The sequence below is a fragment of the Tachypleus tridentatus genome, chromosome 13 (assembly GCF_004210375.1).
Source record: "Tachypleus tridentatus isolate NWPU-2018 chromosome 13, ASM421037v1, whole genome shotgun sequence".
NCBI lineage: Eukaryota > Metazoa > Arthropoda > Merostomata > Xiphosura > Limulidae > Tachypleus > Tachypleus tridentatus.
In genome coordinates, this window is record NC_134837.1 from 102,213,927 (window position 1) to 102,227,041 (window position 13,115).

Below are 13,115 nucleotides of genomic sequence, written 5' to 3' on the forward strand. Positions count from 1 at the left end.
TACTTACAAAATTATGAGATATACTAGTTGTGATAGGAAATCTCTCTCTTATTTCAACAGTAATTTCTTCTCCTTCTAAAGTTGCTATATCTGTTTCCCAATCTAGCCGAACTCTAGATACAAGCAAGTAAATTCAGTTAGTAAGGAAGCACTTAATGAAACATGCAACAAAACCTGTTACTCACCAACATGGTCTTTTGATGGTATCATAAAATAGAAATCACATGGAACACAGAAACAATAACTTACAACTTGATGTTATATAACAGAAGGTCCAATTTTACTTATTAACCCTTTTGCAATGGGTCATGGGTTGTATGCCATCTCATTTTGTTTATTGAGTTGCATTTAAAGGTTTATTGAACTATGATTTTATGAATTTATCTCAACAAGTTTGGAATCAAATTGTTGATTATAATTCAAACTTTAATATTATATAAAGTTAATTTCTTAATTTAATAGTATTAAAAGAACTCACCTACATATAGTCATATGTTCAATGCAGCAATGTTTAAATTAGACGTTTATGATGTCAAAATATTAAGTCTACAGTTTCTTGCAAATTAAGAGCTCAAATAAACAATATTGACAAGTTAAAATATAAAATAAGAACCTCTTATCTTTTTAATGTAATGTACTGAATCAAACACAGTGGCCCTGTTCACCTCTATTTTTGAGAAATGGTCCTTACGTACTCTTACTACAATATATGACACATGAATAACCAATCGATAGCTCAGAATGTCCTCCTTGTGGTTTTCTCAGCCATTTTAATCTATGAAAAAGTTACCACATTCTCTTGATCCAAGATTTCAAAGGGGTAGGTTGTGTCTTTAATCTGCTTGAAGTTTCATACTTTCTTTAGACCTAAGTACAGTTTAGTTACTAAGCTTAATAAATTATAGTGGAATTCTATGGTATCGGTATAGTTAAATGATATTTTTGGTTATTCAACTGTATATATAAAACCGAAAAAAAATTTGATATCCTCCATGTGCAAAATTTTAAAAGGCTTAGCAATCTACGTTCAGCATTAACCGAGTTCAAAGGTTGTAACAAGAAGAGATAACTGTTTCCTTTACTTCTTTATTTATTGTTCTATATTTTAAGAAAGCAAGTATCCTACCTAATTTCTAAACAGTAATAATCTACACAAATTTTATTGTATAATCATTTAAATGTTACTGCATATTACAAAATACTAATCTACTGAAACACAGCCAAGATAAAGAAGATTAAAGGTTAGTTTTATATAACTGGATACACGAATGCACGTGCACCACATCAATGCAAGTTATGTAAAGTTAGCTAGGCATAAGTGGAAGGTCAATATAATAAAAATATATGTAAATATATAATGTTATGAGACTTACTTAAGCTATTTAGACCAAAACGTTTGTACGTGTCATAATATGTAGTCATTCTTGGTGAAAAAAAAAATTATATTTCTTAATTTTTTTATGGTTATGAGGCCCTTAAATTGACAGACTCCACATAGGGTACAGAAAATAACAAAATATAAAGTCTCACCAAAAACAAATGTCTAAAATGTATTCAGGAGGTTTTAGAGATTACACTAATATTTGAGATTTTTGGAATGAAGAAGTTTTTTTAATCATAACATGAAATTACTTGGCACAGACTCTACAATTTTCACAAACAAATCTTTAGTAAAAATATTCCATTAAATAATCTAATATCTTCTGTACAAAAAGCTAGAAATCTTTACTAAAAATCTGGCAAAGTTTGTGAAGGTATACACACACTGTATCAAAAGTCATAGGGTAAATACTTAATGTGTGCAAATGTGTATATGAACTTGCATATACTGAACCCGTTGCAAAAGGGTTAACACTTTTTAAAGTTAAATTTCAAAGTTATATATACACACACACAATAAATTCACTATTTCAATTCTGTATGTTTTCTCAATACAAACTATCAATAAACATTTCAGCTAAACCAGGTTACAATACTATAGCTTTTTCATATCATCGTGAATCACAAAAGTCTCAGCTGAATGAAATAACTTGTTAGATCTGTTTATTTTACATTTTTTTTATGACAAAGGTTTGCTTTAAACAAATAAGTGAAATGTTTTCATTTTAAGCTCTGTATGTAAAAACTACTACTTAAAAACACAAAAAAGTTAGTCAATCATATGTGAAACACCAATAAGTAGATTTTCAAAATACTGGAGAGATTTCCATATTTTGATAAAAATATTATAATTATCTGGAGTATAACGTCTTCTTTTGTAACCTTTTTATCAAGTACATTTTCAGTGAGGGTTGTAAAATATAGCTAGGGTTACAGAAAGTGCATTTCAAACAAACCATCAAATGCAATTCATATAATAATTTATAGTTCAAGTCTGCCTGACAGAGAACTTAAGCTATGAGCAAAACAATTGGGGTTTAAAACCATTCAAACAAAAGTGCAAGTGATGCTCTTGGCCACTGATCCTGATTGATGGCAAGAACTGTTTAACAAACAGTATTTTATTGTGGTTAACATTACTGAAATGGAAGCAGAAAATCAGAAAGAAAAGAGACATTAAGGGCTTTTAATTAGGAATAAAATTATTTTTTTCTTTAAATGCTTGGCAAATTTTAAATACATTTGTAACCTGTATCCAATTTTGAAATTTAAAATATTTACTTTAATAACTATTACCTAAATCTCATGAACCTCACCTTGGATTACATTTGTATACTACACACATATGGGGTGTCAAATGCCTTCTTTTCATAGCTTTAGACAAAGCTTCCTGAACTGTCTGGCCTGGTCGAACTTGAACCTGAAAAATCACAAATTAATAACTTGGCAGTAACCATTAGAAATGATTTCAAACAGAATAGAAACAATTGTAGTTATAAAACTACAAGTTTATATTCACTTATACACTGATTTTCTCTCAAAGCTTTGTCAATAAAAAGTAGTCAACTAGCTTTATAATTTTGGCTTGAATTTTGTGCAAAGCTACATAAGGGCTATTTGCACTCGCCATTCCTAATTTAGCAGTGTAAGACTACAAGGAAGGCAGTTAGTCCTCATCACCCACCACCAACTCTTAAGCTACTTTTTTACCAACAAATAGTGGGATTGACCATCAAATTATAATGCCCCCATGGCTGAAAAGGCAAACATGTTTGGTGTGATGGGGATTCGAACCCATGACCCCCGGATTACAAGTCGAGTGCCTTAACCACCTAGCCATGCTGGACAACCTTTATAATTCATACCAATGTATCAGTTTTGATTTTTGTAAGAGGTCTTAAGTTGGTTTATAAAAATAACATATCTGACTCACTGTTGATCTTTGTTGATTAGGAAGGAAGGCTCTGACAACTTTTAATGGAGATTTTGGTGTTAATCTGCCTCCGTCGGACATAGTACCTAAAAAAATTATGCATACTGACTAAATATTAGCTACTTATAAACTTCTTAAACAAGTTTATAATGCATATACTTTTCAATAAAATACTATAAATTTTATAACTCTTGACATACACATTTGAGTACTAGTTACACAGAAACACACATCCAACCTTATCTTACAGCCAATTAAAACACTGACTACAAAAGCTATACTCTAACACTGCACTACAACTAATACAACTTATAAACAAGTCTAAAACACCCTCATAATGATGATATTGGTAATGTTTTCAATCAAAATACACTACTGGTGTCCATTTAATTCCAGAGAATTTCAATGTTTAATGGTGATTTCCTAATCTTAAGTTATGTCACTTCATATGGCCTTCTTTAAAAAATTATGTTTGAACAGTTCACAAGTATTGCACAAAGGAAAACAAACAGTTAACTAAAAATTAAAGGTGTCGTGATGCAGTGATACATATTGTGAAACTGAGATATGACTGTGTTGATATGTCATCAATACGACTTATGTATCTTCACAAAATTTAGTAAGCTTTCAGTAAACATAATAGGTGTTTTGTACAGAAGTCAGAATTCCTAATAAAGAAACATAAGCCTTGTGTACTACATGTTGTCTTCATTTTTTTTTTGTCAAAAATATCACATGGAAAGTAACATAACAAATTAACAATAACAAAATAGATAGAGATATAAATTTTTGTATTTTACTTCTCTTGCAAACTGCCACTTAGCTGATCAACCTGAGAATTTGAAAAAAGTATTGTAAAGTGTCAAGTACTTAAATACGACAGTGTTGGTAATTGTAACAGATCTGCTGCTGTACACATATTTTAGTGCCTAAACTTGCTTCTGTAGTTTTTCTTTTTTGCATGTGGTGTATATTCTTGACTGTGTACTGAGCAAGTCTCACCTGTTTTTGGAATTTGTAGAAGATTTTTGAAAGTGAGAATCAACAACATTTATTTTACAAAAAATGCTCTAGAATATTGTTGAAACACTGAAAAACTTGAGTGATTCTTATATAAAAATTGACACACTGAGAAACAAAGAGTATTGTTATTGGACAGCTACAGATATTACGCTACAGGCCTAGAAAGCTATAATTGTGATTAATGTCTATTAACTGGAAAACTATAGAATTTGACCAGGAAAATTTATAGATTTTGAACATTAAAAACTGTTCAGCTTCAGTGAATTATTTCATACATTAGAATTTCTATGAGGAAATTATTAAAACATGTGTCCAAGAAGAAAACTATGTATCAATCTTGTTAACAAATATCATAAATCTGATACATATTAACATTTAATTAACTTCTAAATTCAAATTTCCAGTTATTTGAAATAGTAGTAAGTAACATATGTAATATAATAAATCAGACTTCTGATATAAATTATAATACATAACATATATAATAAATTACAGACAAGACTATCAAATTTTATAACAAACCATTTGTGAAACTTTTGTATCTAAATACATATTGCATTGATTACTATGTTTTGATGTGCACCATTAATTATGTATTTCAATATCTAATAAAACTTAAAATACACAAAGGAATTTAAGACTTTTTAATATAACACACCCTAATACTAAATGAATGCTAAATTAGGTTTAATCTGACCTGCATAACCACTCGACAAACTTCCTTGACTATTGTTTGGAGTTAGAGCTGTCCGTGAAGTAACAACCTCAGAATAAATTCGGCTATCATCATAGTCAAGATCTAAGTGTTCAGGAGAGTCTCTTCCATTACTTCCATTGCTAAGTTGATCTACTAATCTTTGTTCTTGAAGCTGAAACTCGTTCAGTTTGGAATTTAGATCTTCAAACTCCTGAAACAATAAAAAGATTATTTTAAAAATGAAATGATAAATATGTAATCATAGTCAAAAGGATAAGGTGCAGTGTATAAAAACATTCTTCCCTAAACAATGAGGACAAATGTACAATAATGTACTGCAAAAGATGGAGTAAAAAAGCTCACAATATTTTACTTAAAATAAACAAGTAAAAGAAGTGATATTATACTCAAACACATTGAGTAAATATGTACAAAATTTTACTAAAGAAACTGACAAAAATAGGTATTCTACTCAAAAGAATGTGTTATAAACATTGGAATACAAAATGAATGAAATAGACACAAATACACCTTATTATACTATTGGAAATTACACCACAATTAGCATGTCTTTAAATACTGTAATTTCTTACAAACTTATGGTGAAACATAAATATACTTTAATAAAACACCAAATGTTGCAGACGTTATATTACCTAGGTAAAACTGAAAGTCCTGTTTTAATCCATTATAGCAAAAAATCAATTTGTCATCTTGAATGACTCAAATTAAAACTATTCCAGATAATTAAATTTTGAACTTGTACTACTTTTATTTCCATAATATTATTCAATGTACATTTAGTAGAAATACTTTGTATTACATTTAACTTTTCATGACTCTTTACAAAATAACGTAAAATTACCCTGTAAAATGGCACTGAACATGTGCATATATTTGTATATAAAAGTGTAACAGACTGCACTGTAGCAAAACATTAAACTTTACAAAATTTAAAACTTTCTTGAATTTACTTTAGTGAAGAAATATAAAACAATAACAATGACAGAACACCATGGGTAAGATCCGTGCATGTATGAATCGAATTTTTTTGTGAAGATCATGGAACTGCATTTTTTTCTCCATTCAACAGTTGTGTATTGCTAGCAGACCTCTAAAGGAACACTGAACAGTTGCTAAATTGGAGTTTTTGTTTTACAATACAGTTGGTTGACAAGAATGTATAACTTCTTCAATGAAAAAAAGGTAAAAAAAACTTGAAAGAGGAAATAGGTTAATTATACTTTATTATTATTACAATGCCTTTCTTAATATTTATTTTTGTGTTATTCATTCATCGTTTAATTTTTTTTCCTTTGTAATGCAAAATGTGAGTCGCTGCACTACAGCAGGAAATCCATTTTTTTATACTTCAACAGTGTAAAAAGTCCTGCAATCCTTGATATACCTACAATATATTTTTAGTCCTAACTGAAGGGGCAACTTAATAATATCAGTTATGATAATCGGTGCAGTCGTATAAGCAACTTTCTGTTTCTCCTACCTATATTGCTGTCGTGTACTGGCTTCTCTAACTGTTCAAGGTATGTAACTAAGAAGATAATAAATGTCTAGCAGCTGTCGTGTTGTAGCAGTCGAAATTGGCAGTCTTATCTTCAGCCACAACAGGCTATTTTTGACCAGGGTTCATTATTATTCACCGCCAATAGCTACTTACGACAAAATTCATAAAACGAAACTCTATTAACAGCCACTATCTCTCTCTCACAGAACAAACGGAGCAAAAACTAGGTTTCTTCTGAAATTGTTAACAAAGAATGAACACTGAACCCAGTCAAATCACCTGCTTCAAATGCCGCTACCTGAAAACAACGTCATTTAAACGCACGAGAGCCCCGCGTGCAGATCCTTTAACGTGGTATGTCGTTCTTCAACAGCCAAACAAAGGGCAGGCAGCGGCCGTCTAACAGCTGGTGATACGATTTGTCCTTGAAACTCAAAGATTTTTATGTGACCTCCGTGACTTCTTTAAGCAAACGCACCGCTTGCAATAAATAATATTAATCAAAACAGATGTACCACGCACAACTTTACAACAAACAGCTGGCACGTAGGTGAGCTGCAGTAACAATCACCCTTTCCACATATACGTATGTCGCCGGTTTCCTCTATGAACTAAAATAAAACAATTACAATAGCAATGAAAAATTTTCATGTCTCGACTAAAAAAATCGTTAAACATCATATTTTTCTATTTTTACGATTCAAAGTTTTATGAATCTTTTATGCACTAAAATCCCCGACCGTTCACAACATATTCTCAGGTTTATTTAAAGATCTATCGGTTGCTTCTCTTGAAAAGTGTATTATAATAAGTAAAACTTAAGTTTTATTAATATCGTTCATGTCTCTCATTTACTGAGAAAACACGCTACGGTTCAACTGACTTTGTATGATACAAATTAATTGTTTAACAATAAAATATTTGGTACAGAGAAAACATTTTTCATGAGTTAATTTATCAACGCAAATGTCTCAAAGCTTTGAGTGTAAGCAGTAGCTTTAGGGCAGAAAATTGCGTTGTATATGAAAGCCAATTTATTATCAGGTTACTAACAAAACATCTGGTTTAATTTCAAAGGATCTTCTAAAGTTAGAGTTTCCTCCAGCAGTATGATGAAATGGAGCTTCCAGGAGTTCTTAAGCTCCAATCCCAGAATATTTTTTCCTCTCAGTGATCCAAATATTTTCTTTATATTATCTTTTCTGTTTGGCTGCTAAGCATTTCATTGTTATTTTACTGCAGGGTTTTTATGCCAAGTCCAATGATTATAGATGATCAGGAGAATCTGGTCCCAGTTATCAGTGTCAATCAGTTCAAACTATCATTACACGAGATAGAAAAACATGCATGTTTGTTGTGAAATCACAACCATCTTCTGCTGATTAACTGGAGCACCAAACAGCACTTTTATTAAACCTCTCACACACAAAAACTTGGGTTGTTTTTATTATCCACCTGTTGGACAGCCTTGAACCATTTTCATTACTATTATTAAATTGCACACGTCAGTATCTAGCCAATATCCATCATTTTTGCAGCTCAAGAATCATGTAAATGTATTTATATTAGTCCAGCTATCACTCATACTCATTGTTTAGGACTTTATTGTACAAACACTTTTCCACCAAACTGGATTATATATTTTAATATAGTTTAAGTTCAAAGTAGATATATTTAGTATTAGCAGAAAATCAATTCTGACTTAAGTTTTGTTGGTATTTTAAATTTTACTAGTTAAAACTTATTTTGAATCTATTAAGATTCATCCTCGTGTACCTTTATGACTAAAACAGTAATCACCAAAATACTATTTTATTTCATTTGTTTGCGAGATTTATAAAAATGTTTTCACACTAGCCACTTTTCTCCTGGGGATCCTCACAGTCAAGAAAAATAAGAATTTTGGAAACTTGACACATTTACGCAATGTACACATTGCAGATGAACATAATTTGCTACGAAACTGCTTTATTCAAGTTTATGATTATCCCAACTATAATATAGATTCAGTTTTTAAGGGCATTTGTTTTCTGACAAATTTAACCCTAATATAAATGATACATGCAGTAACTTTACTATTTATTGTTTACTCTATGTTCCTAACTGATAAAAGCAATACAAAGTGGTTGGGTCAAAAGTGAAAAACAAACAAAAAACCATACTAATTTAGGTTCACTAGTTTCTAAAACACATCAAAGGAAAGTTGATAACCATTGTGTATGTTTTGTGAATTGTTTGGATTATCATGAGATTTACATTAAGGAAGCTACTGCTTAACTAGAAGAACACATCCACAAACCTCTGCACCATTCAAAACGTCACAAGATGGCTGATCACATGACCAATGAGATTCACATAGAAAAATCATAATTGTTTTATTCAAAGTAAACCAAACACCAAGAGTGTTTTTGCAACCTTTTTAATGATTAAAATCACAGAAATAAGTAGCTGTTTCTAATAACTATTTTTTCCAAATTTTCTAAGCTTGTGGCTAGTGTTGCCTGATAATTAACTGTGCTGATCAGAGCAAACTATGTACTTAATTTTAACTTAAATATCACTTGGCAATCAGTGTAGCTAACTGAATAAACTTACATTCTTACTTTAAAAAAGTGAAATGCATTGTTTCATCAGTTTGACTGGCTAAAGAGATTTAGTATAGTCATAAGCAAATATATTACGTTAACATTGCAAAACAATCTATAATAAAAAAAAAAAACTGTCGTAACATTTGATGTATTAAAGATTATAACCAATACCTTTAATAAAACTAACAATGAAATATACTGTACCTTATATAGGAAAAACTGCAACACTAACCATTGGATTGAGCTACTGCTGTAGAATTGATTTTCTTGAAATATGTAATATCAGTACAATGTGAATAATTTTCCCTAACAAGTTTTTTGACCAATAAAAACCCACTGAGTCACTACAGAACAATATTATAGAAAAATGGCATGTACAAGTGTGACAAACTGACAACTTGTTATTGTTCGTAGTTGTAATTTGCCTACAGTGCAATCAAAAACTAATGCTTATGATGAAACCAAACAGTAAGAAATTAAAAGAATATTTTATTCATTCTTGAAAATTTTACAATGGTAAACATAATACAAAAAACATGCCAAACACACTGAGATGTGTTTAACACTACCACCCTCACTTCAACAACCCTCTAACACTTAAACACCGAGTTGGCTACAGGTAATTATAATTGTCAAACCTTCTGTAAACACAAAAACTAAACATGATAAACTTCTAGAAAATTCAATAATGAGACAGAAAAGAAAGTTGCAACAGCCATTAATACAGAAGAAAATAATTACTGAAAACTAATGCAACTTAACTAGAGACAATGCCATACTGTATATGGAACAATTATAGAGCTAGAAGTAACAAGACATAGGCAGTTAAATTAATGTGGGTTAAAAGAAAGGCTAGTCAATCAGCACTTTTCTATTACCTTCAACAATATCCAAAGGATTGACAGTATAAACATACTTTTTAAAAGATTGTGATACTCTGTAAAACCTTTGAGCCCATACGTAGTATCTAGAATATTGTTGAGTTTCCAACAGAACTGAAAGAATAGTGCTAAAAAAAACTATCCACAAAGTCTTGCATTTAATAAGACGTGAACAGTAAATACTTTGACGTAACTTACTTAGAAATAGAATGTTTATATATTCAGGGTTGAAAGTGTCCATTTTATTAAAACCTTTACATGTGAATGTTAATGATGTTATCCTTTGTTTTTCATGAAAAGATTTTTCTAGAGTGAGTTTTGGTAAATAAATTCGCTCAGCAGTGTCTATTTTAGCATTTCATAATTCTGTTGAAGCTTTTTAAATGTTTATAAATTATGGTCACTGTTTTAAGAATAGCTTGTACATTGTGTGTGTGTTTCTAAGTTGAAAGTAATGATCAATTTCTTTCAAAATATCTGTGTGCTCAGTGTAGCTGTTTTTATATTTTTATAGCTATGATATTTAAAATGTACACATTTTTAACATGTGAAAGCAAACATTTTGCAGTTATTCTTGTGCAAAAGGACTGTTTTTCAAGAACTGAAATCAGCTTCATAAATATTATAATGTGTGTCTGTGCTTAAATTGCCAGCCAAATGATTATGAAGTACTCTACTGATAAAATAATTTGTAAGAATAACAGACAACCTGAATAATTCATTCTTTTGTTGACAGAGAATAACTCATTGACAAGGATATATGCACCAGCATTATTACAAGTAGTAAGAGTTTAGTTTCAGTTAATCTTCAAATTAACTGTTTCAGTTTTGCAAGAAAATATTTTAACAGAATGTAGTCTTCGCATGAAGGTTACTAACAATAAAACTGGGTAGGTGGTCACTACTAATTAACATGCAATAACAGTTGAGTGTAAAAAGTAGTTATGATAAATAAAGAGCTAATCCTTGTTGTTAAAATGTACTTAGAGATAAAACAAAGAGTGCAAATACAAAAAAAAACAAAAAACATGCATAATACAGAATAATTTGGCCAGTAGAAAAAACATTTTTACAAGGAAAAATAATCATTCTGGCTTCTGATAAATGACAATATATATCAAAAAAGTTACCTATTGGAAGTTAAGATTATTATTTTAAATTTACATAAGTCTTTACTGTTAATGCACAATTATTTCTTGAATAAAGAAATGTTTCTCAAGTTTTATCTTGCTATATTTTCTATATTTATGAAACAAAGATTTGATGAAATATACATTTTAAAGGTTTAAAAAGCTAAATGACTAATATAATTACAAACAATTTTATCAAAAGAACAACATCTCTGTTGGAACTATTATTGCTCTCCATCAGAGATACTATTTTAAACACTAACGTCCTGACTTACACAGTTCCATCGCTTGCATCTTATACATTAATCCCAAATCTATATAAAAGTAGTTCTATTTAATTATTAGTGCATGTGTATGGATTGTATTGTACCAATCTTCAAATCCTGAGTTAAGTTAAAGCTTGTATTATTTAATTTGAAAAATGATTTACATCTCACATCTCTGGTAACAAGTCAGAAAGGTTAAGTCTGAGCTATGAGGATTTTGGTGACCTTGCAACTTGGTACAGATGTCAGACTCATGAAAACTAATGTTTGAATTCAATGCTGATAGTTACATCATTAGAATATTCCTAAAACAAGCTTGTTTTGTTAACAATGAAACAAGACTGAAAGCAGTATCAAGTGAAAATGCAGAAAAGCAAGGGAGAAAAGACTCAATGTCTACTGGCATCTCATATGAAAAACAGGCAAGTAAACAAACACTAATCAGGTACTTCAAACTTTGCAGTTTAATTTATTAGAGATGTAAAAACTCTCAACCACAGAAGATGGATATTACATGCACACATACAAACTGACCTTATGAAAGCTAATACATTATAATAAAGTCCTCTGATGAAACACAATCAAGCAGTAAAAGCAAAATGTTTTGGAAACTAAAAATACTTACAGTTATGTACATTGAAGGTGGGTGCTGATATTGAGCAAACTTGGCATTTAAAGCTTCAAGATTTCTCCGTGTCAATTTGATCATACTTCGAATGTTCTTTAGCTGGAAAATAAGAAAACATTAGTAGTTTCAATAAATATTATGATTAATTTAATTCAAACTTTTGAGTTGTATATTAACTACAATACAAAAATCTGGTCTTATAATGGCAACAATGTTTATGGTCGGTTAAGTGGTTAAGAATCAATGTTGCAGAAAAACAAACAAAAATAGAACACATTTTATTATTTTCACACCATGAATAAATAATTAAACATATAATCTGACAACAATTAACACAGTAAAATGTACTTTGCACGTCAATAACAATATTTTGTAGGTTCTAAGTATCATTTGCTTCAGTAAATATATAACTCATCACAAAGATAAAAAACAATTAAGCAGTAAAAGCTTGTAAACATGGAAAAATCAAACTGTGCAGCAAAATTTCCATGAAATTTTTCTGTATTACAATTTCATGTGCAGCTTATCAGAAACAATGTTTTTTTTACTTACTTTCCAGACAGTAGTTATTTTCAAACTCATTAAAAAGGTTTTAGATACAAATCTACAATACAAAAACATTAATGTGTACATAATTCTATGGTATTTTTGAGACTTAAATTTTCAACCTGCATTAAATGTTTTTTGTATCTAAAAAAATAAAAAGTAGACAAAACTGTCTAGTTCTTTCTGAAAACTCTCAAGACAACAATTACACTCATTATCTAGACAAATATTGAGTTATTAATATACCAGTGATAAGATTAAAACCTTATCACACACAATACTAAATTTCAAAATTTTATTATCTGATTCATGGTTACTTAATAAAAATGTCTTAAAAAATATAATTTTGTGACTTAAAATCACCAAAGGTGCTACACATAGCCAATCTGCAAAATAATAAGAAAATTTATTTTATTTTCAGTTCTTGCAGTAAAAACATTATTTCTCAAGCAAGTAATTGCAAGTACTTTAAATATAATTTCATGTCTTAAAAACAGAACAAGAATTAAAATAATACT

At 29.8% G+C, this 13,115-nt stretch overlaps 1 protein-coding gene across 9 annotated transcripts in view; it reads right to left on the reverse strand.

The window, feature by feature from the left end:
* LOC143237503 (serine/threonine-protein kinase A-Raf-like) overlaps nt 1–13,115 on the reverse strand; it is a 61,178-nt gene that overhangs the window by 24,680 nt on the left and 23,383 nt on the right. For all 9 annotated transcript variants that reach the window (XM_076476843.1, XM_076476842.1, XM_076476837.1 and 6 more), the window contains 5 exons: nt 12,049–12,150; nt 5,034–5,244; nt 3,314–3,399; nt 2,697–2,800; nt 8–113 (listed from right to left, as the gene is read on the reverse strand). In XM_076476843.1, the coding sequence (XP_076332958.1) occupies nt 8–113; nt 2,697–2,800; nt 3,314–3,399; nt 5,034–5,244; nt 12,049–12,150 (609 nt within the window). The remainder of the gene's footprint in view (nt 1–7; nt 114–2,696; nt 2,801–3,313; nt 3,400–5,033; nt 5,245–12,048; nt 12,151–13,115) is intronic.